The 27,288-nt window shown below is 40.9% G+C and overlaps 1 protein-coding gene across 3 annotated transcripts in view; it reads right to left on the bottom strand.

Annotated features, from left to right (window-relative positions):
* Positions 1 to 25,241, bottom strand: part of frmd4a (FERM domain containing 4A) — a 96,504-nt gene extending 71,263 nt beyond the window's left edge. For 2 of the 3 annotated variants that reach the window (XM_080876026.1, XM_080876025.1), the window contains exon 1: positions 25,182 to 25,241. In XM_080876026.1, the coding sequence (XP_080732152.1) occupies positions 25,182 to 25,226 (45 nt within the window). In that variant the 5' untranslated portion in view covers positions 25,227 to 25,241. Of the gene's footprint in view, positions 1 to 6,351; positions 6,599 to 25,181 lie in introns of those variants that run through there. The other variant, XM_080876027.1, reaches the window with a different exon arrangement.
* Positions 25,242 to 27,288: the final 2,047 nt, after the last annotated feature.

Below are 27,288 nucleotides of genomic sequence, written 5' to 3'. Positions count from 1 at the left end.
TGTGCTCTGCAGTTTTTGTTGATGTTAACACGCATCGAGTCGAGTGGGTTCAGTTTCTTCTTTTTATCTGTTAGAAAAAAATTCACCATGAGGCAATATGCTAAATGGATACCCAAGCAAACAGCCATCAGCACAGCAATAAAATCCTTTGCAGCTTCACATTTGCTGCTTTGACAATTAAGCTTATCCAGGTTAGAAGCCAGAAACTCCACAGCCACAGGCTGAAATTGAGACTCGTGGCGGTGGTGGTGGTGGAGTGATTGCAACTTTCTAATAAAGCTGGAATTCCTCAGTGCATGCGAATGGGTCAGAATGGTGCAACTGTGATTTATTTATTTCTTAACACCATTACAAATACAAATAAGTATGCCTCTTTTCTCTCTCTACCTCTCACCTCAGGGCAGTTATATGGTCAGCCAATCAAATCTGAGTAGACCTGCTAGTAACCGCTGCAAGCTTACTCTCTTCATCTATAAAAGGTCACAGTTCAAAGCCCAGGGGAAGACATATAGGGTGGCTTAAAGTATGGGTGTAATGGGCTAGAAATGGTGAGTCTATGATGGTGCAGAGGGGAAAAATGACAGAGTAAATGGTGGAAGAAGTGCTTAAGTGTGGATGACTAGAGGAGATAAGAAAATGATTTATGGTTTCAGGGGAAAAAAAAAAAGAAAACTCTTATTTCCTGGGTAAGAGTATGCATGAGTATTTGTGTATTTATAAAATTCATCTGTGCAACATAGCTGAACAGATAGGGTGATGTATGATACCTCTTAGAGCCAGTGTCACCCACTGTAGGAATTCTGACACTACTAATCCTCTGTAGGTTCATTAGAGATACTTGTGTGGTTGAGCAGTGGTGATTACATTCTAATACAGGAAATATAGCATTACATTTGCCATTTGGATTGTCTAAAGGCTTACGGCAGTGCAGTCAATGTCTCTTGAGACGCTATTCTATATAAGTACATAGATAGAGTCAATATCTAATAATGGGACTGCTGCAGGCTTTTTTATTTTAAAAGATAGGGTTTAAACACTGACAGAAATAAATGCACCACGCTATAGCGAAATTATCTTTACGACGGTTCTCGTGTTATGTGCTCTACCTATCTATGTGAAGACTAATTCTGCCCTCCCATCTTTCAATTGCTTTCTGTGAAATTATTTTAAAACGCCTCAAGACTAATGACAGCCAATGAAGTGGAAAATCTGCACCCCGCGTTTCCATGACAACATCAAGTGCTTGGTTTGCTTCTCCAGTTGTTCAATTGCGCCCTGATTGATCTCATCGTTTGGAACTCTTCAAGGGGACAAGAGCCCATTTGACATGCTTGACACCAAAGGGTACGCTCAAATGCACACACATTTACACGACCAGAGGTGGTGCATGGCCGCTGGGCTGCGTCTTCAAAAATGGGGAAAGAGACGTTCAGCAGAGAGGAAACGCTTCAAACAGGGAACTGTGGGAGGAGGACTCTCTCAACATGGCATCCCGCCGATCTAATCTTACTCTGCAGAGCAAGAGTTGAGCCTCTTTTTATCTTAATCTGCCTCTCTGCATGTCATCAGTGCACGGGTGTTGCAGGTGGGTTTGTGAATTTTTGTGAATTAACAGACGCTAATAAGGATAATATATAGCTAATAAAGTTCATATATATTATATATATATATTATCGGAGCACTAGGTGCGGTGACTTCCAAATTAGGCGAGTGGCTCCAGCAGATCCCAGGAACAACATCGGAGATCTCTGTCCAGAAGAGCACAGTCCTAGGAACAACTAAGATACTGCGCAGGACCCTCAAGCTCCCAGGCCTCTGGTAGAGGACCTGAGCTTGAAGGATTGACCACCCGTAGGGGCGAGTGGGGAATATATATAATAATATCAACAATAATCTTTAAAGTATTATCACCATATACAGATGTGTGAGGCAAAGCATATACAATATCATATGCGCCTTATACAACTATCAGAGCTGTTGTGTACCTTTTGTCCAAATGGGACAACGTTTCAGTACAGGAATAACACAGCAAGTAGTTGCACTCTAACATTACCTGTGATTGTATTCTACATCATTCAACATTGTAAAATGACATTTAAGAACATTAAAATGCACAAACATAACAATAGAAATGTGGCTGAAGAGGTGTGCCATTTATACACAGTCCCATGATATCATAGGGCAGCAGCGCAGCTGTTTGTACTTCAGCAAAAAACTATAATCACAACATAAAATCCAATGCAGCCCATAACGGAGATTTCCCTTGACAGTGCATTTATTAGGCTAAGATGATGACAGCTGGGAGATGTGGCTCTACATTCAGTGTACATGTAACTGTGTGTGTGTTTGAGTATGTGTGTTCATGTGTGTGTCTGTGCCTCAGAACCCCAGCATGTGTGTTTGTTTGCATTTGCCCCATGTGGTTTCAGCAACCAGACATCCCTCTGCTGCGTACTTTGGCCTTTAAATGCTGCCAGCTAACCTGCTGTTCATTGTGAGAGAGAGAGAGAGGGAGAGAGAGAGAGAGGACTGAGCAGGCTGCCAAATGCAGCCCCACCTTTTGCTGCAAATCTGAAGCCCACCATCCTGGCCTTTCACTCGTAATTATATTAATCCAGACAGCGAGGTCGGCTTCAGGCATGCACGTATGGAGAACACAACAATTTGGGATTTTTTTTTTTTTTGGGGGGGGGGGGGGGGGGGGGGGGGGGGGTGCAGTGCATCCTCAGGGAGGGAGGTGTGTGGATGTGTGTGTGTTATTTAAACTGGGTATTCTTTAATGGACTAAGTGCATGTTTGCAGAAGAGTGTGTGTGCATGTGCAAGCCCATGGCCATTTTTCTAATGGCACCATCTGTCATGGGCAACTGGACAAACACACACACACACACACACACACACACACACACACACACACACACACACACACACACACACACACACACACACACACATTAGGGCTGAAGGATTCAGGGAAATATCAAATTCTGATTTTCTTCAATGCTATTGCAGTCCTTTTTGGATTTTTAGTAAAATGGTGCACGTCTGTATTCACCATGTGACCACATTTGTTACTTTTTGGATTTTTGAGACATTGCGATGAGATCCTATGAAAACATTAATTGCTCTGCATTTTAATGCAAGCATGATAAAAAAAACAAATGTTTTTTAATTATCAAAGAGCATACGCTCACACACACACGCACAAATTCTCATGTGAAGAAATACAACCAGTTGAGGAAAGAGCCTGGAGATGAGAGAGGCAGTGACATAGTGCTGAAAGAGAAAGCGAACTAAACAACACGAGTGAGAGAGGAAGAGCAGAGGAGTCTCTCTGGTTAGACTGACAGAGCATTGACAGGGTTACTCTCTAGATAACTACTCCTCATTGATCCACTAACATACAGGAGGAGCTGATTGGAGAGAGGATACACAAGACACACACCCGCACATTTACGCCGTACTGTGTGCACAAAGCGTGCCCTATAAAAGCACACACGGTCTCCAGAGAAAGATTTCTATGAAGTTTGAGCTCCTTGTTCTACTGACCTATATGCATATATTAGACACAAGAAGGGGAAACCTACAGGGAACTCTATTTTTCTTTTTAGGAGTCTGTGAGCGCATCTTTCGGGTTTGCAAGGGCCAACAGAATCTGGATGTACCCTCAAGTCTCTCGTTTACAAAAAAACAAAAAAAACAAGAAGAGGACAGTGCGCAGAGTTAAGATAAAGTTTGGAAATTAAGTGCAGTGAGATATTTGTCCTGACTAAAATAAACTGCAACTGTAAGAGCACATTGAAAGACACAGAGAAAATATAATAGCAAGGGGTACATGTGAGCAAAGTTTATGGACTGGCTACTAACAAACTAGCTACTTTTTTTCAGATTCCCCTCAGGATTACTTTGCTTACTGCATCCTGTATGCAATGTGTGTGTGTGTGTGTGTGTGTGTGCGTGTTGACCTGTTTTTCTGCTGTATGTAACTATGCACAGGCAACACAGACGCACAGCTCACTGATGCTTATTTTCATTTTCCTGCATCAGTGGCCTTTACTGTCATCCAAATAAAGAAAGAGAGTGCACATGGAAAAAAACTTGCTGGATTGAAGTAGAGAGAACAGGAGCTTTGGGGAGATATGACTACAGCTCTTCTAAAGGCCACTCGATAGCTGACACGGCCCTCTCAGCACAATTTCCCCATTTTAGTGAGCTGAGGATTAGGAATAGTGGAGCTTTTACAGGCTATAGCTGGTTCAATCTCTTAGTAGGTGTTGAACATCTTTTTGCACACCCTTGGAGTAAGATTCAGAAAGAATGAACTATTTAGTGGCTAAAATGGTCCTAAATGGGATAGCATTTTTTCTTTTCAGTTTCTTTTATTTACTTCAGGTGCAGTATTTGCTGTGAGAGTAGATGGCTCCACTTCTGTTGAGAAACAACACAGCATTACGCTGCTTCTGAAAACAAATATCTGGGATTTATTACCTTCCGTACTGTTCCTGAAAGCCACAAATCAAAACTCCTGCTTTCACTACATACGCCCTTTTATCTCAGAGGATGAGAGTAAGTGTATTAAGATGAGATTATGCAGCATAAACTTTGACAGACTCCTGCACTGGTTCATCACGCTGTGATTCATAAATCCACTGAAAGTGACTTTGATGCCAAAACAGAGATACCCACATCAACTGTGGGGCATGTGAAGCTCAATGTGGCTGATGAAGATAAATGCAAAAAGTCATTTAGTTATTGAAAATGATTCCAACAGCTCTGTGGCAAATCTGTCCAGGGTGGCAGACAGCACAGATATAGCAGACTTGATTCGGCGCCATATCTCTGAAGCCAAGTCTATCTCCAAACAGCCCGCTAACACTCCCATTTGGATTAAAGCACGGGCCGATCTGCAAATACCAATTACATCGCTCGCATTAACTGCCAAATACACGACAAGGGGCAGACAGACAGGCAGACGGACAGGTGGGCAGACAAAAAGGATGGAGAAGCAAGAAAGATCTGGCTTAAAACACCAGAAGAATTTGGGCGAATCCAAATGCACACGGGAAAAGAAAAAAAGGGTCAAAACTCCCACTGAAAAGAAGAGAAGGAGTGTGAGTTGTAAAGGCGAGAGAGTGAAGGTGAGCAGACGGGGGTACTCATGTGTGACAATCCCATCAGGTCATCCCAGTGTCTCAAACCTTTCAGCATCTTCGCACATCGAAGCTTGTGTGTATGAACTATACCTGCAGGTTACAACAGAAATAAACAGCCTATTAAAATGTATGCAAATTCTCACATGTATGGGAATTTATTTTATGCTGCACGGGTCGGTACCAGTGGTGATAAAATGAGTGCTGCTAAATCATCTTTGTCCTCCCAGGAAGGGGGAAGCAGGTAAAATAGTAACAGAGGGTCCAGCTAATAAGTTATTTATTTCCTGCGCCTGATTTAGTGTTGGATTAATGGCTGCTGAGAAACTTCTACAAAATCATTCCCATCTCCTGCAAAAATAATGCAGTAATGCTTTTATAAACATCAATATATACTGTATGTATTTAGTAACACAAACTGCCATCCAGAAGAAGCAGCAGGGTCAAAACGTACAAGGAATGACACCTCTCAGTCTCGATTACTGTCCTCACATTGGTGCTGAATAAACTCCCTGGTACTGTACGTTCTAAAGTAACACACAATCGCTAACACAGACAGACACATATAATTTACTTCTCTCACAAGCCTTTTCTGTGTGCTTCAGGCTCAATCACTGTCCAACAGATGCTGAGTACAGGGTACAGCCTATAGTCAACTATGCCGGACAGGGACATGAGCAACTAATACAAAAGGTCATGTTTAACGGGAACAATAGTGAAAGGCCACTTTCAGATATTCATCCAATTCACTGCACGGCTCCTCCCTTGCACCTCTTTCTGTGCTCCTTCTCTACCATAAATCAAAAGGCCAGTGGTTTGTGCTGAATGGAGATGGGCACCACTTTGAAAACACTGAGTCATTCTTTCAAAGCAATCCCTTGTTAATCTGTTCACACACACACACACACACACACACACACACACACACACACACACACACACACACACACACACACACACACACACACGCACACAGACTGCATGCAAGCTGAAACTAAATTTCAGGTTTAACATTTTTACCTACACACCAAACTGAGACGTGCGCCTCCCACTCTCTCCCTGCATCCTGCCTACAATTTCTGATTTATTTCAGCAATCATGCAGCTTTTACGGCACGCCATCTCACTCTATGCTATTCTGGTGATGGATTCCTGTGGAAGAAGCAGCGTGTGGGATGCTCTGCAATCCCCATGGTGACTTACCCGCGTCCTCATTGGAGACAGCAGTCCCTCCATAGTTGATGAGGTTGGTTCCAGTGGGCTCGGGCCCCTCTCGATTGTGTCACCGTATTATTCCAGTCCGCAAATAGATCCTGTTAGAAACGCTGTCTCATCCTCAGAGCGAACATCTCTTCTACAACACTGCTCCCTACCCACCCAGAGAGCCCAGCGCTCTGACAGGCTCACAGAGAGAGCCAGTGTCTGTATGTGTGTGAGTGCAAGCATATAGACACACACACACACACACACACACACACACACACACACACACACACACACACACACACACACAGAGGGAGGCAGCAGGAGAGAGGGCAGTGCCAAACTCCCAGTGCTTCTCCTCCTTCCGCCAACCTGTCAGTTGGTGTGGATCTTCCCGTACAAAACAGTGTGGCTTTAACGTGCAATGTCCACGGAAGGTTGCCCTCTCTTTCTGTCTCTCTCTAACTCTCTCCCTTTCTCCTTGGCTTTCGTTCTCCCCCTCTCTCTCCCTCTCGCGCTCTCTCTCTCTCTGCCTGTCCTCTTCTCTCTCCCTCTCCCTCAGTGCCTCCAGCTACATTTGTTCCCTTCAATGTGGCAAATGATTGCAGGTTTTTTTCTCGCTCTCTCTCTATGGCACAGCTCTCCTGGCAGTGCTCTCCCTCTGCTTGCACTCTGATCTCTCTGTCCGCCTGTTTTGCTACCTTGGACATCCCCCCCCCCCATCTCCCATAATGCCCTTTTGTCGATCTTCCTGCTGACTGTCAACTCTGTGTTCCCGCCCAAGCTGGGGGGGTGGGTCAGACAAAATGTACATTTGTAGTACGTGTAAAAAAAAAAGGATTAAAAAAAGAGAGAGAGAAAAGAAAGCGACAAGAGGGCACTCCTGGGTCTCCTATTGTCCCTACAGACAATAGTGGCTCTTAATCGCCTAGCAACCTGATCAGCCTCTTTTCTCTTAACAGACAAGGCATGAGTCACTCTCTAGACACACAAGTACACACACAAACCCTGTCCCTCCTTTCCTAGCATGCCCACGCTTACACAGCTACACCTGCACCAAAGCCCACAGTATATATTCATAGCATGTGACAGGTCATCCGGTATATTGTGTTACAGCAGCGCTTTGGTGCTGTGATGTTAGATTCTTAGATTCAGTCTGTTGTTGCTCTATTACAGCATTACAGCGTTATTCCCCGTTATAAATGGATGAAAATGTGAACAAATCATCACCTCTGCTCTGAGTTGCATCTCGCCGTTGCCATGGCAACAATGTCCGTTAGGGTGGGCGCACGCAGAGGCGGTGGGATAATTCTAAATAAATACATGGAATAAATAAATAGATAAGTAAATCACTCCTGTGCCTGCTGTCTTTCCTCAGTCACAGCAGCTGGATCAAACTATGCACTTAGAAGACATCAGTGGTTCAAATGGCTGCCCTTTGACTTCAACAAGCCTTTATACCTGGAATGCAATTGAAGCACTCTGCCTCTCCTGTTTCTTATCCTTGCTTCTTGTAATTGACCCAGATAGGCCCAAAAAAGAATCAAATTAACTCAGATGATTGCTATATAATTTATCTTTGAGGATTCCTCATTAGCTTTTGTCTACAGCATAACATATCCTTGCCCCTCCACAGTCCTAACCTTTAAATTTACAATGTCCTTCTGATAAGAACAGTAAGAGAACAGTAATAACTTTTTATGTATACCACCATTAACAACAGACTTTGCAAAGTGCTGTAAAAGAAGTGAGGAAAAAGAGGAATCTGCTTGTAAATTAAATAAAGAAAGCCAAACAGAAATCCAACACAAAATGATGAATGGAGAGGCTGTTTAAAATTAACAATAAAATGACACATTATATTATACTGACAAAATGTCAATATTAAAAACTATCAATAAACGAATGAAATGAATAAAAACACGGCAACTGAAAAATCCTAGATGATTAGACAGCCGATTAAGGACCATAAAAAATTAAAAGTAAAGTAAATTTTTTAAATGAAAGCAAAAGTATTCAAATTGCCCTAAGAGTATTTAAATTGACCTAAAGGACATCACTGATGTTGTGAGCGTTATCTCCTCAGGCAGGCTGTTCCAAAGCTGAGGAGCCCTGATGGCAAAATCAGTCATCTTTAGATTTAAGCCCTGAGCACCTCAAATTAAAAGGCTGTGAACTGGTTCATACGGGCACATCGGCATTTTTGACCCAAATCTGCTTTAAAATTGGTCAGTAAAATCCCAGAATCAATTCTGAAACACACAGAGGGCCAACAGAGAAAAGCCAAGGAAAAGCGTGTTAAACAAATGGTTCTAAACACTCTTAATGTGTGCTGAAGTGGAGATAAGAGGAATAATTCCATTTATTACGTCTAACTTTAACACATCAGGCTGCGCAAAAAGCATCCACTGCTCTCTTCCGTAACATGATTTGGTCAAAGTGCATCAATATGTGTGTCTTCAGGTACGTTTACATCCCAGCAGCAGTTAATCAATGGCCAAGTGATTGATTTGTGTCGACAAGCTGAAATCCTGCTGTGACCACTACACCATCAGATATCCACTGCACCGATGAAAAAGCAGATAAACTGGAATCTGCTGTCAAAGTTCAGCATTGATCACAGCCTTGCCTGGACGGCGCAGACATTTAAGCACAGCAATGCATGGACATGATCACCAATGTGGTCCTATTATGTTCATGTATGAACAACAAGCATTGTCAAACTGATTTTATCGTTAATGCAAAGACTGAGGTTGCACAAGAGTCTTCTCTGGACTACGCCATCACAAACATGAATGTATGCTTAATAAAAGCACTGCTCGGGGATCCATAAGGTTGAAATTTATGCAATATTTACAGCCACAGAGCTACTAACCATCTAATTAAAAAGGGATAGCATTCAAAGTCATGAATTTCATTAATGACGCATATATAAACAAAAGATTTCCCTCGGGAAAACACTCCTCGGTTCACTTAACATAAGACAATTTACTACTTCACACGGAACATCGCCATGACACCACGCGACCGTATCGCTGCACGTGCTAACAAATTCACACGCCTCAGTGACATGAAACAGACACAGATGAATAAACATAAACAGACAGTGCAGACACACACTGTATCAATCCCTAGTTCTGTAAAACACCAGCTTATTGATGAGGTGAAAATTGTCAGGCGCCACAGAGGTCTCTATAGGGAGGCAAAGAGAGGAGCTCAAATTGCATTAATAAGATGACCTCTGACCTCACAGCAGGCTCTTAAATGTAAGTTTATACATAAATCTAGAGCGCATTTGCGCCTGAAAATTATTTTATTTTCACAGCAAATTTTCACAGTTTCTGTTTCTCTTTATTAAATATATATTACTACTCTGGCTAAATAAAACATTTTTTTTGAGGGGACAAACATAAAAATTCATCGAGGCATAAGGTCGAAGTGCTATTTTTTTTTTTAACCAGACTATATGTGCTGTCATACCCATATATCACCATCACACATTACTGCTGACAGTGAATGTTAACCTGTCAGCAAATCCTACACACACACACACACCTCGTCATCCCACTCACTATTACACCTCTACAGGACATAAAGAATAGAATGGGTGGAATATAGGGGGTGATAAACATCGCAATCACAGGACAATACTACACAGGGTATTGCACATTTCAATAATGCACACTTTCCTTAAACCCATCCCCACTGCCTCCATCCTTTCCCCATCCCCCTTCATCTACTCTCCTCTCCTCCACTTCACTCCTGTCCCCGTCGCCCCAGCTGAACCCCAAAATTAATCCCTGGTGACTTTTTCCATCACTCTGATGTGAGCAGACACACTTTGGTCCGAGTGTGCAGCTTTATTGTTCTGGCGCCTCTAGGTTCTCGCACGCTTGCTTTTTTATATTCTTCTGCGTTTAACCCTCGTTGTAAATTTCACACTTTCCAGTACAGACAACAGCATTTCCACTGAGTGAACATATGAGGGTCACATCATGGACAAATGTGAAAATGGTGTGTAATTTTCTTCTGGCTGTTTGTGTTTCTATTGAGAGCTGCAATTACACTGCAAAAAGCAGACGGCCAATCGGCTGAGGTAATTAGAGACTGTAACTTCATGGGGAAACAAAGGAATTAATTGCAATGATTACAAATTAAACTACATCAAAACAAAGAAAAGAAAAAAGAAAAAGAAAGCATAAACGAGGTTTGGTTTTTTTTATTGAGTTTTTTTCCTTGTAGAGGCTCTCCAACTCATGCTTCAACCTGATGTCTTTTTTGTCGTTTAATCTGTTGTTCCATCTGCCACTCTGGACGTTTCAGTGCTCTTCTGATAAATTAGCCAGACACCACTTTTTTAGTTTGATTATTTAGTTTGATTTTTTAAAATATCCAATAGTGGAAATTCAACCAGGGAATATCTGCAGAACTACAGCACTGTGCAAAGGTGACTTGAGTCACCTTTCACAAAGTGCAGCACTTTATTGAGACCCGCAGTGTGTATTTAATATGAACACCTTTATTATGCAATATAGCCTAAACTCTCTTAGGTAACCTCATTTATTTAAGTAGTCTTCAGGAATAGTTCTCCAGGCTTCTTGAAGGACATTCAGAGCTCTTCTTTGGACGTTGGCTGCTTATTGCTCTGTTCCCTGATGGCATGACAGCACTTCTTCAGTAATGTTGAAGTCCGGGCTCTGAAAAGGCCAATCTATGAATGATAGCGTTTCATTGTCTCGGTGTGTGTTTTCATCAAGGAATGCTTTTACTGCATCAACATATAATCTAACGTTCACTGCCATGCTTTAAAATGAACCCAATGCCAATCAGACACTTTCTAGAAGGTATTTCATGGTAGCACATAATCAGATACTTTTCCGCAAGTGCAGCAAAAACACTTTTCTGCATTCACAATGCCATCCGTTTTGATAAGATCCACTACCTGTACCTTTTATACCTGTTTCTTTTCCTTAAGAATTGCTTTTTGACAGCCACCCTTCCACTGAGACCATTTGCGATGAGACTTAAGCAAACAGTAGATGAATTAACTGAAGCTTTAGCTGTATCTCTCAGCTCAACTACCAGGTCTTTACTGGATTTCTGCCTATTTCTTGAGAATGTGGCTTTTAGATACCGTTAATCTGCTGCAGAGAGCTTTTTACACAGGACACTTCTTCTTTTGTCCTCAAATTGTCCATTTACCTCATATTTTTTAAATACACACTGCACAGCAAGCAGCTTTCAGCTAATAGCTCTTTTGGAATTATCTTGTTGGTGCAAAAATACTACTTTATATCTGTTTTTATGTATTCAGTGGGAACAGATTTTTGCATCAGGCTGCTAGGAACGAAGTGCCTGAAGATTCCATTTAAAATAGTCTTTTCTCTGCTATGTGTAGACACAACACAGTTTCATCTCTTTGGTTAGATGCCTTTTATATACTTGCGAAATTCATAGGTCAGTGTTAAGTGACTCAGCAAACAAAGATCACAATACTGTGAAAATGGTCAGGTCTGAGGACTGGACTAAATTAAATAAATATTAAAAAAAACAAAACAGCCAGTGGCCAGGAAAAAACTTTGCAAGACCTTCAGAGAAGAAAACTATTGCTCAAGACCACTTTAAAAGATTACAAGAAAGTCTGGCTGCTTGGAAGAAAACAAGATATAAGAAATGAAGGATGAGCCAAGACTTTTGCATAGTAGGATATATCAAAACCTATCTGGTACAGCAAGCCAGGTGACTACACTAAACAAGAGACTGGCAGCCCCATGGCAGAATGGGACAACAAAACAGAGAGAAACAGTGGAAGGAAAGAAAAAAGGAGTCATATTTATCATTATTCACTGTGTGTCCGGGCATCTGGCTGACAACAGAAGACCCTATAAGTCAATGTGTGACCCTGTCACACAACAACAGCTAAATCAATGCCAAAAGAGAGTAAGCTGCTGCTGACTCTCATAAGGTGGACAGGGACTTCTTGTCTACACAGACTAACAGAATCGGCTCAGTAGGGAGTTGGAGAGATAAGATGTGTCCCTGTTAACAATCACTGTCAATACTGTGGGAGGTCTGATGGAAAAACTGGCAGACTGGGACCCGCTGCTCCAGGTTTTCACATGTTGGGTGTAAATTTCAGTCAACAGCTTCTATGCTTGATAATCCTAGGATAGAAAAATCAGTATCATCCCTTGAATTTTACCCTTCCACTCTTATTTCTGCCTCCACATTAAGCCTCAAAAGAGGCAAAAAAGCAATCTCGTAAATTAATATTGACAAATCTATGTGGTATGTGTCTGAGGGATTAAAATAGTAAGCCAATGAAGTGTTGATTACTGCATTAATCTACTAACCACATAATCATCATTAAATATTTAAACTGTTCACTCTTGGTAAACGTTTGGTGTAAAAGGATTAGTCCAGGAATTATTTAAGCATTGAAATAGAGTAAAATCATCACAAAACACACGCACTCATACACACTTTACATCTGAGAACTGAGGCGTTAGTCTCTGCTTTCAACAAGATGTTAGTGCAATTGGTTTTTGCTATTTAGAGTCACCAGTCATGGCCAAGGTTGAGATTTACTGTTATATATTGGGGTGTGCCAAGGGTTCTGGCCATGTTTAAGAGCGCCAGGTTGATTGTTGCCAGAGGGAATATGTCTGACATCTAATCTAAAGTTCATTAAACAGCAATCCCTAGAAACATGCTGCACTTGCACATTGATATGCCCTTACACACACATATCCGCAGTCACCCACACCCACACACAAACAGAAACTACCCTGCACCAACATGCACAGACGCATACATTTGATATGTGTGGTTGCCCTCATTGGCCTGCAGTCCTTGGAGGTAGTTAAAGGAAGAGGGGGAAACTCCTTCTCTTCTCTCACACCTCACCACAGCTCAGAGGGACGAACATCTTATCTCACTACTGCAGAGAGACAGAGAATTAGGAGGGAGAAAGATGGATGGGAGAGGGTAATGTGAGCAGGGGTTTGTAGGCGAAGGACATACGGGATTGAGGGAGTGTGGGCATAAGAGAAGAGAGACAAAGAGGGTGAAAATATTCAATCAGCCTCATTTCTCCAAGTTTTATGCACGGAAAAAAAAGCAGCTTCTGTGGGACCACTGATTGGAAATGTGTTGTACAAGAACAACATAGGCATCAGCTGGACTATATTCACGTTTTTTCCCACAAGACATCTCACAGGAGCCTAGAATCTTCTCCTCCATAGATGTGCTAATGTGAAAACACTTTCTATCCACCACATATGTGCGTGCTGATGAAGTGTTATCGGTGCCAAACAATATTTCCCCCTTATTTAAATGCACATTTGGGTAAGAAGGAAAGTGAATTGATTTTATTCATCGTGAGCCATGGCATGAGCATGCCCGATGCTATGAAGTCATTCCAAAACGGTTTCCTAGCAACCGTCGTCACGGGCAACCAGCATTCTCTGCAGACAGCACACCGAGCCTTGCAGAGAGAGCGAGAGATACACAGAGAGTGACAGCATGGTGGAGAGTTGACCGCAGTTAATTTGGTGTTTGTGTGTCAGGCTTTGCTTATACAGACTCATCATCTACATTCATGTGTCACCATTACTCATACCGGTTCATGAAAAGCCTTTTCTTATTCAGAGGAAGTGTGCGGCTTTGCAGTTTTGCCATGATGACTCCTTTTGCAGGCAAAGACACTCACAGAAATGTGACCTATTTTGATATTCCTGACACACGCTGTACACTCAAACACATGCCCAAAGCATGGCCAGAAACTCAGTATAGCAGGTACCAGGAGTGATGCATTATTCACCTGCAATCAAACACTGCCCTCTACTGAAGAAACTCTAATAAAACATGCTGGCAGTTCCTATATTCAAATAAAATGCGCCCTCTTTATAAAAAGAGGTTGAAAGCTAAGCATTAGGCTTGTATTTGATGACACATCAAATAGCAAACTGTTTGAAAAAGTTTATTACTGCTAAAGCTGTAATCATGATTAAAGTAAAAAATTACATATCTTTCCTCAGGGAGAAAGATTCCTATACTATATATGTTAATGTGTATGTCGACCTTTAACGAACAAAGTTTGGAGCAGGTTTCTGGCAAGTCTGACAACTTTTAAGATGAATGTAAGAATTTACATATACTGCACATACACTACTACTAATACACTATTTTACAACCATTAGGAATCCATACAGTAAGTAAATTCATCCTTCACCCCGTCATCAGTGTGCCTGTTGGGTAATACATTCCCTCAGTACTAAATAATATATATATATTTATTAAATACTATACATGACTGAGGGAATTAGGCTGGTTAACGTCAGTCAGTGTTGATATCAGTCACTGATCAGCAGGACTGGGTCTTAAGTTTTCAGCTAATAGCTCTGGGTGGAAATTGTGCATTAGTTTGAAATGAACTGAATACAAATTACCGGACATCGTTGTAATAAGAACCGTAATTAACTAAATTACAAAACAGATAAACATAAATAAATTTTCAATAATAATAAAACGTTACTATTGACTTAATGCTCTCTGACCGGCTGAATTTGCATGTAATGACAGGTGTGCTCAAATGACCAGAATACAACACTTCCTGCAGGCTCCTGGATGCATTAAGAACTGCAAAATGCACGGTACAATTTTAAAAGCACAAATGATCATAGATCTTATATTAGATATATAGTTGTGGTCATAACTTTGCATTTGGCCAGGGTGGAAATGATTGTACAGCATACATCTTCAATGGTTTTCATACCTGAATATGTTAACTTCATTAAAAACATTTAATAATTGTTGCTGAACCTATTAACTTCTCATTAGTGATCATGATTGACTACAGCTGGTAGGTCCTTTTTGCCAACATAAAATGGTTTTGTTTGACAGCACTCATTAGACTGACTAACACTCGGAACAATTGGAAAGTCCAAGGAACTCAGTGAGGATCTAACAAGGAAACTCACAGATTTATACAAGATCATCAGTTAAAAACACTATATGTAAGTAGAAGCCATCATTTTGCCAAGGCCTGGAAGAAGACCTAAACTGTTACCCTCCGATGAGCGGGAATTGGTTAGGATCTTCAGGAAGAACCCTGGAACCACTAAGGCTCATACCTGCCTTGAACTGGAACTAGTGCATGAACACCAGGGTCACTGTCCACAGTTAAGTGAAATATACATCAATATGCAGAAATCTGCAGATGCCCACATGGACATGTCAAATGCATACAAAATGCATGCAAGTTTTATGGACAGATAAGACAAACACTGAGCTATTTGGCAACAATGACATGAGGTACGTTGGAGTAAAGGTGAGACTTTCAAACAGGCTTTATCATGTCTTTATCTCCCTCTAGAGGCAGAAAAACGAAAGGTTTATAGCTTGGCCCTCTTTGTCTTGCTCTGCTCTGCTATTTCATCTTTTTCATTTTACCCCTGCTCCATGGAGAATTAGCTGTAAAATGCATTCAGGTCCATAAATATCTGGATAAATTGACAATCTTGCCTCTTTAAACGACCACAGTGGATATGAAATCACACAATCAAAATGTTATTGACGTGCAGACTTTCAGCTTTAACTCAGTGGGTTAAACAAAAGTCTTGCTTTCATTGTTTAAGAGTTAAAGCCATACAGACACATATACACACAGGCACTTTTTGTACTGTAAGCTATTACCATATCATTACAAAAAAAAAAAACACCCAGTGAGTTAATGAACATCACACCTAAATCATGACATTTCTAAGGGTCACAGGGAGTTAAATCAAAGATTTTGTCGGTCATATGTGAAACTCTGTAACACAGTCTTGACTAATTTTGTTGCAGCATGTGTGTTTGTTCTTCTGCTAATATTTCTCAACACCTAGTTCTGCAGTTTACATCATTTTTCACACAGGAAGATCATGCACTGAAATTGCACTTTCTGCTTTTCTATAGCTGTTCCGTTACTTCTCTTAACTGAACTACACATGCAGTTGCTCCTCACAGAAAAGCAAGAACACATACCTGGTGGCACTGAGCATTTTAACATAACATATTTTTTAACATTAACATATTTCAACATATTGCAATAAATGCACGGCGGGAAGAAATGACATTTCGCATTTCAACTTCCCACCTTATAATTAAACCGTCTGAAACACATTCAAAACCTTATTCAAATACCCACTCAAATGAGACCAGTCATTGTTAATGGTGCCTTAAATGGATATCCTGTTTGTTACCCTGCTATACTGGGTAAGCCTTGACATGAAACATAAACATGATCCTCAAGTTTACATAGGTTTTGTTTTGAATATATTCTACATCACAAACATCTCCACTGGAAATTAATCGTAGAGAAATAAAGATTTTTTTCAAAAAGCGTTGGATAAGATGACTGTTGCTAGGACAACCAAGGTCATATGTCTGTGGAAGCGAGAGACAAAAAAGAAAGACGCAGCAAAGTCAGTCTGATGGGGTGTGCTGATTCAGTTACATCTGACTGTCATGGAATATTTTAAGAACTGAACACTGACACATAGATAAACTGCAGTACACACAAAGCAAAGAGTTTCTCAAGTCTCCGAAAGTCTTCTATTTCTTGCTGAAAACAGGATGTTGGTGATTTGTTCCTGGTTTCACTGCCCATACACCCATTTTTTTCTTTTTTTTTTCTTTTCTTTAAAGCAAAGTTAAAGCAGTAGGCCAGGAGGACCGCAGCTACCATTCGCCAATTTGAGCAGCCAGCAGGAAAATATTATTAAACAAGGAGACAAACATCTCCACAGCTACTGTGAGTTCATCATGGGCAACATGAAGTTTGGCATATACACAACCAAACAGTTAACGTTTTACATTAAAAAGCAAACAGATGCAGTCGTTGATTATTTTAAAGTCACTGCTTTTCAGTAACATTGTCATGCCACATTTTGTTAGAAATGTTGATGCGGTTCAGGTGGGCTAAGTGGGTCAAGACATGGCTAAAAGATGGAGAGGACCCAGAAGAACGGTAAAAAAAAAACCTCAAATAAGAGGCACTCTGACATTAAGAGAGAAATTTAAGAGGTACAAAGAAAAAAGTTGATTTGTTAGTGAAACTGTGAATTAACTGTTTCCTGGTATGCAAAAACAACCAGTTTTAGGCAGCAAATACAGCCATTTTGCCAAAGAAGTCTCACAGTTACCCAAAACACGTTCTTGACATGGTCACCAGAACGCTTGTATGGACACTTTTAAAGTGCACAACCCTTTGCAACGCATTTAAACACACAAACATGCAAGGACCAACATGCTGTGCTAATGAGGTGCAGGAGCATTTTAAAACTTTTTAAATGCCCATGCACCTTTTCCTAAATTTAACCAAGAGGTTTTTGGTGTTTAAACTAAACCAGTGAGAAAAAGTTGCAAGTGAGTGGAAACACAGTGTCAAACAGAACACAATTCAGTCTCCTGGATGACAAACCTTGCGACTTTATCTCTATAAACGATGGACCAGTATCTCTGTTTCCAATATTGCTGCAACCGATGTATCACGGCAACAACGGACAGAAGAGAATTATGAGATAAACCTGGCTGCTGAGTACAAAAATGGAGCTAATCAAGCCTTCTGTTATTACTGGATCAACTGAATATAATTGAAGGACTTCACTGGTAGACAACTGCTTTTTGTTATAAATAAATATACTGAAACCATGACTAAGTGTGGTTTTTAGAACAATTCTGATCTGTGTCCTGCCCAACAACCATCACTGTTCTGTAGTAGCTAAACCCTGCCTTCTTCAGGGTTGTTGCTTTATTAATGTAGGGTGTTTTGCTGACTTTCCATAGGATTGGCATGTATAATTTGACCCAGATGAAGACGATATATCTCTCATTTTACACAAAGGGCTCTTCAAATGATTCCTTATCTTTTGGAGCAGAAAAAAGGAAGCTGCAAAAATATTCCCTGAGTTTACCTAACATAACCTTGCACGTACAAGGTAGGCACGATGAGAAAATGTGACAGGTGAGTTACTTTGCACATGTATGACAAAGTGACTCACCCGTCATATTTTCTCTTCATGCCTACCTTGTAAGTGCTGCTAACAGGACAGCTCTTCATTATGACAAGGGCCTGTTCTATGTTAACTCACTCCATATGGAAGACAATCAGCCCCTCTGGGACCTGTGTCAACCAGAGTGTGAAATGTCAGATGCATGCACGTTGTAGCACACACACACACACACACACACACAAATATACACATCCATGACCCACGGCAGTCACATTCACAGCAGCAGACACACACACACCCACACAAAGGGAGAGAAAGTGAACTTGGAAGCAAATCGAGATTGGTCTTTCTAGTCAGACATCTGCTCGGTCCCAGAGACAGATGGTGAGCCAATCAGACCGCCTGGTGCCTCTGTTACTCCCCGCCTCTTGTGCCATCCTGCTGCCCCTCCCCTAAACCTGCATCCTGGCTCACATGACAGGTGGCACCTTGTGAATGTGACACTGCCACTGCCCTGGAAAATTATTTATGCATTCACTTTATTGAAACTGACATGCAAATAAGCAAAAAATGAAACATTCAAATCCAGCTCACTTTACCTTTATCTCACGGTTCACGCCCTACGCTCCATACTGAGCTTATTGTGTCTCGATGCACCAGTACAAACAGAAATCTCTCATTTATCTGCCCTGATCTTTTCCACAGCATCCTGACCTCTTAAAGGAGGGCAGCCATCAGATGGATATCTTATATGCACTTTACTGAAAGCAATATCCTGCAAGTCAACAATAGCCAAAAGGGGAATCTCTTAAAACTGATGCAGGATCTAAGCATTTTGTTTGCTCTTAAATATTTATTCAAGAGACCACATGTTATGTCATGAGTGAGTATATAAATCAATGTACACGTTTCATCCCATATTCGTTCTATGCACTGCAGTAACCCATAATTAGAAAGCCTGGATAATTTCACTGCACAGATATGCACCTGAAGAGGTAGCCTGACAACGAGACAGAGAGCTTTAACAAGCATCAGGGTGAAGGCAGGGAGCCACAGCACAGGGAAGGATTGGCAGACTGTGATGAGCATCTGCCGGGTGCATGCTGGTGCTCATTAATGGCAGTTTCCTTAACCCCTCACTCACATTACCTGCACCAGCTAAGCTCAGCTGATAACCTGGCAGCCATTAGGTTCTCAAGAAATGCGGTCACACATCACTGAGAGGCTGCAGCATACATTAAGATGCAGTGCAAACACCACGCTGTTACTGCAAACACTTCCAACAGTCACACCTGAGACCTTCCTCTGGCTAGAAACAAAGACCACTACTAATGCTAATTGAAACTATGGCGAAGTCAGTTAATTTCTGCAGCTCATCAATAGTCCTTAAAGAGACTGTAAACAGTTCAGAAGATTTAATTACACGCTTTAGCCACTGGCACACAAATACCAACCTTTATACATTTATGCATGTTCTGAGATTTGAACTGTTTCTCTTGTTTGCTTCCCTCTACCCTCCCCCTTTTCTCATTCTACAATAATTAAATTCTTAGCTAGTAAGTAAAGCAAAAATAAGCAAACCCAAAAAAAAGGGGGGGGGGGGGGGGGGGGGAAACACATCTGAAAATTAATTTATTCCACAAAGATCACAGCCAAATCCACTCTGAAGAAGACATTTCTGATGCTCTTTTGATCTTAATCAGCCAATACTGTGATTAGTTGCACAGTATAAATTCAAAGCTCCACGCAGTACCAGTTTAGTTTACTGCATATTTAACTCTTCTATAGTTTAATCTTATCTTTTTTAACAGCTGTTTTTGACAGATACACTCAAAACAGATTATCCTGCTTACCCAGCAACAAAAGGATAGTTAGCTTGTAACTCATGTTAGCCGCTAATGTAAGTAAAGCAGTTGGCTAAAGACAACAAATAATAAAATTAATAAATAAATACCTTCATCAGAGGACAATAAACCTAGGTTAACCCAAAATGTGATTGTTGGACTTACATTTTTAAGAAACATTTCTCCTCTTGGATGGTATTTTTCTTCCACTCCATCAGATTTGCTCACTTTTTACTACTTCATGTTGGGCACTGAAGGCTAAGTGTAATCTTAAGGCCACAAACTACCTGAAAACCTTGTGCTTACTGTGTACCTCTGTGCATATGAGGAAGAGATACACACACTTTAATTCTGGTCATTTTACTTATAAGAAAAAAAAAATAGTGAATTGAAATTGTTCCTGTCTTTATTATTGAAGTTTATTTTATTTTTAATTGGAAGTTAAATATGTTACAAAATGTCAAATTGTATTCCAGTTTAAGATGATTTGCTCTGAAGAAATGAAACATTGGCTAAGTCCAAAATTAATTAAGTAATTTGTCATATGTTGATGGTGTTTATGGTGATGACACTTATCAACAAACTGCAGTTTTATGATCATCAAATTTTGTGCACAAATGATTTGCTTACATTTATTTACGGGCAAAATAGGCTTTTAAAACAACCAACTTTAATCCAGTGTTTGCACTTCCAAAAGAATAATAAGTATAAATACAGCGAAAAGTAGCACCAGTGGTGTAAAGAGGTTTGAAAAGGGCTTTTTGATCCAACTTAGAGTAAAACTGTTTCTTGCAGTGTTTCCTGCAGCAACTCCAGAGATTTAGTTAGCTGACATCAGCAGTACTGGTTCCTAACATCACTCAAGCATGACTGTTCTGCAGCCAGACTGCGGCTGTAAAAGGACAAATTCTTATATTATTACAGACAAACTAGAACTAAACAAATAAGCAAAAATAAAGTGGTGCAGGAAAAGTAGGCAAGAGTAGCCTACAGCGTGCAGACAGGAATATAAAGTGGAAGATAGTGAGGCATCAATAAAAAAGAATAGCAGTAATGGGATGCCATCTGTGCCTCTGCCTCTTGTTCATACTAATCACCAATAAGAACTTCAAATCTGTGCAGGTTATAAATTTGTTCATTGGGACATTACTTTCTGTCTTCGCAGCATTATGACAGTATGTGTCTTTGTGTGGTTTATAGTTATGTGTGCTTTTACAAACAAGCACCTTTGTGTGGATTGTAGGTAGTTTTAAAATTATGTCAAGCTTATTTTCTTACAAAATGCACAGAAACTGCAGAATTGTACTTCATTAACTGCTAACTATTGTGCATTTCCCAACCAGGTGTACCAGAGATACAAGCAGTTGTGTTGACATTTTGGCCACATACAGAAACACACATACACACACCAAATGTTATGCCCCTCTGCCTTTGTTGCAGGGCAGTAATCAATTATCTCAGTATGATGTCATTCTGCTAACCCTCCCCCATGCTCTTCAGCCCTCCTCCATTTGTACACTTGCTCTTCTGTTGTCGCCTGCGTCAAAAATGGAAAGTGCGACCTAGTAATCCAGTGCTGGGAAAAATAATTTCCAAAAACCCACAGTGTACACGCGTTTAATTGCAGGTTTTTGCAGGGATAAATAATTATATTGAATGGACACTGCAGTTAAACTGCACGTACACACACCCACTTAATACATCACATCATCGAGCAGTGATTTGCTTATTGCTGAATGAATCCCCTGGCTTGATCACACTAGGTCATCTGGCCTCCATCCTCAGTGAGAGGATAATTGAATGAAGGACAGTAATGAAGACACATGGGCACCAACATGAAGGGCGACATGAGGTCTGTGCTTTGGAGTTTCTCTTTTTGTGTAGCTACAGGTCCCTAGTTAGACACTTACCTGACTATAAATAAAAGCTGCATTATGAAGTTATCAACATGAATTTACCGTTTAAAAAACAGATGTGCAGCTTTTATAGATGTTTACTGTCCCCTGCAAGAATCAGAAAACCTCTAACACATATATGCAGCTGTGGACATTGAAAAAAAGTGATCTGCTGTTTCCTCACTGTATGCAGAGCAGACCCCTCCAGCATTAGGAAGATAATCCATTTAGGTTGTCTGTGTGTCAAGATACTAGTTTGCCCTGGTTTCTTGCTGCTGGGTTTTGTGAGGTCCAGTGTAACAGATAGCAACATGCATATTGATCAGCTGCCCCTGCATATGGAAAAAGACAACCACTCTTTCGGGAGAGCTCTAAAATTAAAATGAATGAATCAGAGCAGAACACACTGGGGCAAACTGTGCTCCCATTTTTGTCAGCCTCATTTTCTTCATGAAGTAAAATTCCATGTGACACTTTATCACATGGAATTTATGATAAATCCGGGATTAGCTGCATCAAAACCTAAACCTTGAGACTGGCGCTTACGATGAGGGTGGATTTAGTCTTTAATTATTGCTCTTATTTTTCTCCTACGCTAATTAAAAGGCAACACTATAGTTGTTTGATTCTATTTCGGATTTAATTCTGCACCTCTCCATCATCTCCGAGAGCTTGGAGGGGCTGGGGGGTGGGGGGTTCTCTGAGCGAGAGAGCCAGAGCAGAGCTAATCAGCTCAGTGTATGTGTTGTGGCAAAGACTAGTGCTTGTGCCAATTCTGATTTAAAGTACAAAAACAAGTGTGCAGTTGTGGATACACACATTACTGGGAAGCGTAAGAACATGTGCACGTGTGGGCTCAAAATAGTAACTAGCTTTGTGAACCAGTATTTCCCATTTAGGCTAGGAATGAAGCTCACAGACAAATTCCTGTTAATGCCTTTACATACAATGTAGTTTATGACCTATTCCAGTACTAGTTGGCAGCATTTCTCTGGATATCTTAGCTGGAATCAGTCATGCCATTGATTCTTTTCATTCTACTCTAAAACTAATGCTCATTAGAAGCAAGCACTGTCTATGCACATACATGCATCTAGTAAAAGATATCCCAGAGTTTAGTTCTATATTTATAAAACAAACCAAGAAGATGAAGCCCTGCACATTTCTCCTCCTAGCCATAACATTTTATAGATTTAATTCAGTCAATCTATTGGATCTGTCTGACTTTGCTGTTTCTGATGTGACTTGTTTGTTGTGCTGTCTGTGGAAATAATTTACAGCATTGCCAGTAATTACTGCAGCAGATAATCACCTAACCACCTAAAATATTAATACACAGAGAGCCAGGAAGCATGATCAATATTAATATTTCGGCTCACGCCACACAAGAGCATGCAGACACACACATAGCTGCTAAACTCCCATTAATAAATAAGATGGGTTCACAGCATGAATGCAAATGTCACAGATTTTGTGAACTGAGCTCTGAAATGAGATATAGGAAAATTTCAAATATCAGAGTTAAGACACGTTAGTCCATATGTTTGATCAGCTTTACAGTCATCAATAAATATTTTTCAAAGAAAATGCCAAAAGAGCAAGTGGTATACATGTCAAGGTGAGCTTATTTTGGTAAGCTTGTGGGGAGTAGATCTAAAAGGTGAGAAGACTGTGGATGTAGGACATCAAGGACAAATGTGAGAGAGGCTGTGAAACTGGGATGGCAGCAAAGCTTTTTGTGCCTGTCATTTATGACAGCAGGAACACTTATAATGGAACACCTTCTATGCTAATGCATACTTGCAGCAAAATAGCGTAAAATGTGGAGTCAAAGGACACAAATTCTCTGCTTCAGATCTGATGATGCCTGAAGTTATGTCCCCAAAGCCCCAAATCCCATTTTGATGGAAACCATCATCAGGGTAATTATATTTCTTGCAGTATATCGCCATGATGATGCTAAAAGCTTACTTTGACTTTTCCATGGCTAATTTGTTTCATCTTCTTTTCAAATCCTCATGCTTTGCCCCTTCCATCCTTTGCCTGTCCATCATATTTTGCACTTTCCTCCTGCCCTCGTCCTTTTTTACGACCACCTCTCTTTCAAGTGGACTGCATGGCCTATTGCCATAGTAACAGACAGCCATGACAGGTGGAGATAGCAGGTAGTGCAGCGATGCATGACTCCCCCTGGGACTGCAGAATGCCAACACTATAGAATGAAAATGAGCAGAACAGACTCTTTTATAAGAAGTCACCCTCCATACAGATTTTACGGTCATTCATTGGTGGTTATCATAGGATGAACACATGCAGCAAAGCTGCAGCGCCATTGTTTCACAGTTAGGCTGGACAGAGGACCAAATGGAGTTTACTGGATTTTTAGCTTATGTTATGTATTTCTATTGCATCACTCTCTATGGCCAGATCTGAACCACGTGAACCAAGCCAGTCTGTTTCATGCCAATAAAAGACTGGGTTCAACACTAACAAGATCCTAGAAATCCCATGGGTTGCAGCAAAACTGTTCGCTCTATAATATGAAATTGATTTGATTCAGTGTTGTATACTGGCAGTGTTCACATGCTGACCTTGCACAAAACAGAAAACACTTCAGTTTAGCAACTTATCTGCTTGCACTGAAGGCATAAACCTTAGGTCGTTGCTCGCGGGCTTAATCATAGGACACATATATATACTAAATTAAACTGTCTCCAACATCCAGAGGCACCACGATCAACACCGCACCCTCACATCTGCAGTGTGTGAGCCATTTCTCCCACACTTGACCAGTGCAGTAGTGGAACACGTGGAGGACAAAAGCGAGAGTTTTCTCACTTGGGTGGAAAATACACACATTTCTTTAGTGAGCTATGCCTCTCACAAGGAAGTTATCAAATGATAAAAGGACCGTAGATGGTAGTAAAGGGGAGGGGCAAACAAGCAGCGTCCTTTTTAATGAGATGGCAGTGGCAGCATGGGCACGCGCCATGAGGAGAATGGTGAGAGAAAGCATGCCAGTGAAAGAAAGAGAAAACAGCAAAAGGAATAAAGAATAGACAGTGGTGTCAGTCCCGTACTCCTCTGAGACTCACCATAAGCAAACACACGGCTGATTCAGGGATGAGTTGGACAGCCATATTTGGATCCTCCTATAGATTTGTGCGCAAAGGGAATGCCTCCAATTTCCTAAAGGGACCTGCTTCGATGTCCTCTTAATCTGAGTCTTCACTCACAAAGTAAGCTCACACTGTCCAAATGAAGATCTGAAGACCTTTGATTGGTTCCCTCACTTTGTGTCCTTATAACCACCCCCCCTGTGCTGCAGACAGTCTCTTCAATTGCAATTCTGTGGTCTCTGGAGACTGGAGTCTCTCCAGTCTCTCTCTCTCTCTCTCTCGCTCTGACTCTTCAGTCTGTGCGGTCCTCCTTCTTCCAGTTCTTTGATCTGAGAGCAGAGTAGAGCAGACCCCAACTCCTCCTTTCACATTTAAAACACTCCCCGTGAATCCCACACCCACCTCCCCCAAAACCGTTATTTGGAGGTTTGCGTCTTGCTAAATACTACTCTCCCCTCTGTTGCTGCCCTCTTCCTACCTTTTTCAGTGTACTATCTATCAACACAAAGCACATCCAGCCATGCACGTGGGGCTTCAGTGCAGCTGTTTTCTCCCGAGGCTGTCCCGTTGCTGCTCCAGGGGATGTAACCTGCTGGCATAAGTGATGCTCCCCAGTCTATAGCACTCTTCCACTGTGATGGAAAAACAGACGTTCACCTCAGCTCTCGGATCCAGCGCAGAGGGCTGCCCTTTACATTAATCCCCAGCCTCATATGTCATCAGCATGAGACAAGGGCAAAGAGGGATGCAAAAGAAGGAGGATGTTATAGACAGTCTCTACAAGGGTAGAGAATGAAGGAAAATGCAGATAGGAGGAGAGATGTAGCATAGAGAGCAGCCCCTGGTGAGAGAGGTCCTCACTGAGATGAGTGTAAATGAAGGTGGGTGGGGAAGAGGGAGGGGAGTGAGGGATGGAAATGCAGAGAGCAGGAACAGACCGCGCCTATCGACGCCGGCTGAAACAGCAAGGCAGCATGGGATGCGAGTGAATACTCCTCAGCTCTCTTAAAAAAACGGGGGAGTGTACACGACTGAATATGCAAACCAGACATAGAGCCGTAGTGTCATGTTCACAAGCACCATTGCTCCAGATGCAGAACAATGGTTTGTTTTGCACCTTTACAGGACTGTGTTTGACATTAATAATAGCCATGAATAAAACATCTTCATCTGGCTTTGGCTTTGTCTGCAGAGAAGATGAAAAAGAGAGGCAGAGAGAGCTTATTAGAAGAAGGTCATAAATCATGTAATCATTCAACTGATGAGCTCAAGATTTAGCTTCAGCACAGCTTCAGATATTATGATTCTGATTATGTCTCCATTGTGAGTTGCTTGTTTTACTGGGTGTTTTGCAGATGGATGCATCTATTTTTAATTGCTAATTAATTAACTGTTAATTTATATAAATAACATCATGATTAAATTTTTGAACTAAGAACTTTTTTTTTTAACAATAGTAATCCCAAATCTTTACGAATAGTTAACTTTATTATAATAGTAGATACTTAATACCATTTAATTATTTAAACTTACTAAAATGACCTGGATTTTTACACAACATTTTAACTTGTGTAAAAATGTTGCACAATAGCAACATGTATTTGTTATTCTTGAATGAATTGTAGAAAAAGTCCTTGTAAATGGTCAGGGAGAAGACCTAATGTCCTAAGAAGTCTGAAAGCTCTTCAAGTCTGGCTCCTTGGAAGCAAAATATAAAGAAATATAAAGGCTTTTGCACAGTATTGTATCTCACTAAACTTTACTTACTTCTTCATATCGTATAGAAAGCACCATAAACGCACCTCAAATACTCGGTCAGAGGACTGATCGATTCTTGCCATATTTGGAATCTCTGATACTCTGCATTTTCACACTGGGAAAAAAGAGGGTATCTTTGGACTACTTCTTTGCAGGAAACTGAGGTATGCAACACTTAAAATAGGAACTGAAAGCTTAAGCAGTTCCCGTTTGTATTCAATGCCAGAAAAGGAAAGTTTGTAATGATGGAAACTTTAATCTAATACTTAATACTTAAACACTTTTTATTTCGGTGGTTTGAAGCCTTAAAGGTCATGATTTCTTT

Source organism: Rhamphochromis sp. 'chilingali' (assembly GCF_963969265.1).
Source record: "Rhamphochromis sp. 'chilingali' genome assembly, chromosome: 2".
In the NCBI taxonomy this organism is placed as follows: domain Eukaryota; kingdom Metazoa; phylum Chordata; class Actinopteri; order Cichliformes; family Cichlidae; genus Rhamphochromis; species Rhamphochromis sp. 'chilingali'.
Note: the sequence above shows the minus strand (reverse complement) of the source record. Positions and strands in the feature narration are given on the sequence as shown.